The sequence below is a fragment of the Condylura cristata genome, unplaced genomic scaffold, assembly GCF_000260355.1.
Source record: "Condylura cristata isolate star-nosed mole 26May11 unplaced genomic scaffold, ConCri1.0 scaffold00027, whole genome shotgun sequence".
NCBI classification, from domain to species: Eukaryota; Metazoa; Chordata; class Mammalia; order Eulipotyphla; family Talpidae; genus Condylura; species Condylura cristata.
The window spans coordinates 1,307,066-1,311,594 of record NW_004567128.1 but is presented as its reverse complement, the minus strand read 5'-3'; the positions used below and the strand labels follow the sequence as shown (position 1 = coordinate 1,311,594).

The following is a 4,529-nucleotide window of genomic DNA, read 5'->3' as shown; positions in this document are numbered from 1 at the left end:
CGCAGAGCTGGCCGGCCTGGGCTCCAGGCTGCCCTCGGGCCTGGGGCTCCTGCTGCGGTCGCTGGCGGCCCTGGGCGGGAAGTGCCCGAGCTGCTCCTCCGGGCCCGCGGCGTCTCCGGCCTGGCCCTGCCGGCCGCCCGGCTTGGAGGCCTCCCACAGCCCGACTTTGTAGAGGAGGTTCTCCGTGGAGGAGGCGTCGGCCTTGGGCAGGGTGTGGTCAGGGGTGCCCGAGCTGGTGGAGAAGGAGCCGTACGCCGAGTCGCGCTTGCTCGGGCCGCCCAGGTGGTCGATGCTGCTGCTGGACTTGGCGGCCGAGAGTCGCCCGGAGGGCTGGGAAGGGTGGTCCAGGCTGTCCACGCTCCCCAGGGAGCTGAAGTGGTCAGAGGTGCGCTGCAGATTCGACGGCTCCCAAGCGCCGGACAGGTCGTGTGAGGAGGAGCTGGCACGAGAAGAAGCACACACGGAGGGCGCGTTACTGTCAGGTGTCGGCAGGGGGAAGCAGAGAGGCGGCGGAGCCTAGGAGGGTTGGGGGGCCCTTCCCAAAGGTGGCCGCCCAGGGCATCTCAGCGCCCTCTGGGCCCCCCTCAGCTGCTCACTGCTGACAGCTTCTGCCGGCACACCCGCCAGGTCGGCAAGGGGCTGGCAGATTTTTTTTAAAGATGGATTTAGTAATGCTTCCAGAACTGGGGTACGGGCCGAGGTGTGGTTGTTGAGCGGATTCCCCAGAGACAGAGGGGGGAGCAGAACAGGAGGATCCACTGAAATATACTGCTGAGGGGAGCAGCGGGCAGGGCAGAAGAGGTCTGCCAGCCCTGTGGGTCACTCCCTGGCTGGGGATCGAACTCGTGCCTGCAGGGGCTTCAGAGACCTTCATAATGCGGTGCTTTAACCCGTTTTGTCACCAGGGAGGGCCCAGTAGTTGGAGATTTTTATTTTTTATTTTATTTCAAAAAATAATATAATCGTTTATTTTTACGTCATTTTGGGCATTTTGCCATCTCAGTTGCAACCCCCTTGGACTTCCCATCACCAGATCACCCGTGCGCCATCACCACACTCCACTGCATTTCCCTACCCCCACTGTTTTTGATCCCAGTCCCCACTCCACCCCATAAAATGTCTCTGCTATATGGCTGTTCATTATCATTATTATTATTTTCTCGCCTGATCCATTATACTCCTGCTATGAGCAAAACCATCCGGTATTTTTTCTTTCTCTTTCTGGCTTATCTCACTAAGCATGATCTTTTTCAGCTCCATCCATGTTGCTGCAAAAGACATGTGTTTCTCTTTTTCATGGCCGAGTAATATTCCATCGTGTATATGGACCACATCTTTTTGATCCAGTCAAGTTGGAGATTTTTAACTGAGGGGCGGGAGTGATTCTAAAACGATTCCACGGCCCACAGAAATCGTAGGAGACGCACATGTCTTTGTGGCTGGGCCACAGCTGGGCCGCTGGGCCACAGTGCCACCTATGCTTGAGCTACCACGGGCAGTGGCCACTGAGCCACAAGATGCTGTCTGTGGCCTGGCCCTTCACACAGTCATTCTGCGGAGCCCCGGGCCACCGTCGGAAATGTGTGTCCCTGTGACGAACCCACACAAAGTAATTAGCCTCCCTGGTGGCACAAGGGGTGAGTCGCAACACTGTGAAGCCACCCGCAGCCCCTGCAGCACCCCCAGCCGGGGGGTGACCCCCAGGGTGCCACAGCCCACTCCTGTCTCCCCGCTGTTCCCCTCGGCAGTGGACTTCAATCCATCTGCTGGTTCTGCTCCCCACTCTGTCTCTGGGGAGTCCTCCCATCCTCTCACTGCCCCCCCCCAATTCTGGCATCAATAAATAAATCCTTCAACAAGAAAAAAACCCAGCAACGGAAAGAATGATTTTCATATGAAAACCACGTAACCTGACGAGTTGGGGCCAGCATCCATGTCCCCAGTCGCATGTCCCAGGGTGCACAGCACCCCCTCCGGAGTCAGAGCTGGCCTGGAGACCCCAGGCGACAGGCTCTGGCACTCCGGAGCCCGCTGCTGAGTGACTGACGCACAGACCTGCTTCCTCGGCTCACCGCAGAACCAGCCCTGGGTCTGCGAGGCGGGCAGTGCGGCTGCTGGCGAGCATCACGCCGGGGAGGGGCGTGCACAGCCCGCACTCTGCCCGGGCCACCACAGTGCCGTGGCTACGGTGCCACGCACACACCGGTGCTGCCCCACGGCACGGCGAGGCGCTGCGGGTGGCCCGGAGGGACCCGCAGCTGTGGCGGCAGTGAGGCAGGCGGCGGTCGGGACAGCTGGCACCCATAGCTTCTCCGAGGGTGCAGACCAAAGACCTGGCTACTCTCGGGCCTGGCAGAGAGCAGGACGCGAAGGGCCCCAACCCCCCACCCAGTGACACGGAGGGTCCCCTCCAGGCACCCGTGTCCCTTCCAGCGCCCCTGTCATGCTGACACCGTCCCCGGGGGTCTCTCTGGCAGACCCCGGGCCCACGCAGATGCCATGTAGACGCCACACAGAGGCAGCAGCTGCCACCTCCCTGCCCAGGGACCTGCCTGCAGGCTCACAGCAGGAGCCGCCTCTCGGTCCCTGTCCCAAGGACACCCAAGCCCACGTTCCACTCAAGTTTTCCCACTCGCTGCACAAATTATGGCTTCTCAGACCTAGCTGAGCTGCAAATACCACCGTCTCTGGTTGCTTTAGATAGGCGACATCGTACTCAGAATTGCGTTCCCCTCACGGCACGGAAGTGCTGAGGACTGGGCAACAGCCAGGGTTACTGACAACCACAGGTGGATTGTTTTTTTAGATAATATAATAGTTTGTTTATTTTTCCATCTCAGTTGTAACCCCCGTGGGCTTCCCATCACTAGATGACCCGTGTGCCATCACCATGGTCCAGTGCACTTCCCTCCCCCCACCATTTTTGATCCCATTCCCCACCCCACCCGGCCCCCGTAAAATGTCTCTGGTATAGAGTTGTTCATTGTTATCATTATTTTCTCCCCTGGTCCTTTGTACTCCTGCTATGAGTGAAACCATCTGGTATTTTTCCTTTCCTTTCTGGCTTATTTCACTAAGCATGATCCCTCCCAGCTCCATCCATGTTGCTGTCAAAGGCCTGTGTTTATCCTTTTTGATGGCTGCGTGATATTCCATCGTGCTTATGGACCACATCTTTTTAATCCAGTCATCTAGTTTTGGGCCAAATGGCTTAAAAAAATTTTATTTATTCATACAGATCTGGGGAACAAGCCAGAGGGGCATGGGCGGTGAGAGACTTCACCACAGACAGAGTGGGGAGCACAGGCGGATGGACGAAGTACACTGCTGAGGGGAGCAGTGGGGAGACAGGAGAGGTCTGCCAGCCATGGGGGTCACCTCCAGGGCCGGGTATCGAACTCTCACTGAAGCGGCTGCGGTGAGCTTGCAGTGCTGCGTCCTAACCCGCTGTGCCACCAGGGAGCCCCACAAATGGCTTTTTAGCTCTACGCGCACACATGCAGGCAAACACGCTCACACTCACAGCAGAGCTGTGCTCCTGCTGCCCTTCTAAACCAGCTGAGGACGCTGCCCACCGAGCAGAATGACCGCTCAGGGGCTGCCCACTTTGGCCCTCCGGGTCAAACCAACTGCAGGCTGGGTGAGCAGACAGCAGCTCCCAGCGGGGCCGGGTGAGCTCCAGGTTAACGGCAGCACCGAGAGCTGGACCGTCACCCCAGAACCTCCCAGACGAGGCCCCGGGCCCTGAAGGAGAAGCCCACGTGTCCAGCCAGCGCCCAGGGTCGGAGTCCTCCAACTGTCCCCACTCTGAAGCCCTCCCGCCGCAGTGTTGGGTGGAGACGGGCGTCTTGCCATCAGGCACCTCAGGGCCATGTTTCCAGCCCAGCCGGGGAGGCCTACCTGGCGTGGTGCCGGCCGTGCCAGGAGGGGCCCCCGCCCGCAGGGGCGAAGGGCACCATCACCGCCTCGGGGGGGCCGTCGCAGAACTTGGTGGCGTGCCAGGAGTGCGGCCTCCAGCTCAGCTCGCTCCTCCTGAAAGAGAAAGAGGAGACTCAGGAGCGTTGCACGGGAACAAGCCCCAGGGGGCCCGACAGTCACCCTTAGGGGCGATAGGCGCCCCCACCTTGGCCAGCGAGGAGCACCCCCAAACGCAGAGGGGAGCACAGCTCACCTCACGAGCCAACCCCGCCCTCAGACTTGTCCCCCCCAGACCAGGCCGACCCCCGGGAAGTGACGCCGCCAGCCTCTGGGCAGGCCCAGGTCCGCACAGGCCTCGGGCCCGCTCGGGGTGGGGGAAGTTCCAGGGTGGACAGTGCGCAGGGAGACCTAGCTGGGCAGTCCCCGCTCCAAGGGGCTCCCGGTTATTTACTTGCCTGACTAAATGACCACGCTATCTAGGTAGGCACCAGCTGAGACCGGCGGTGCACCCCAAGTCACCCCCACCAGGCTGCGCAGACCAGCAGCCAGTCACCCCCACTCCAGGCTGCACCTGGTGAATGTGCGGAGGTTCCCGGCACGCCCTGGGGCCA

The 4,529-nt window shown here is 60.5% G+C and overlaps 1 protein-coding gene across 1 annotated transcript in view; it reads right to left on the bottom strand.

The window, feature by feature from the left end:
• The window catches only part of SHROOM2 (shroom family member 2), a 48,149-nt gene that overhangs the window by 24,386 nt on the left and 19,234 nt on the right, over window positions 1-4,529 (bottom strand). The window contains exons 4-5 of the mRNA XM_012730236.1: window positions 3,901-4,032; window positions 13-439 (exon numbers count right to left, since the gene is read on the bottom strand). Of these exons, the coding sequence (XP_012585690.1) occupies window positions 13-439; window positions 3,901-4,032 (559 nt within the window). The remainder of the gene's footprint in view (window positions 1-12; window positions 440-3,900; window positions 4,033-4,529) is intronic.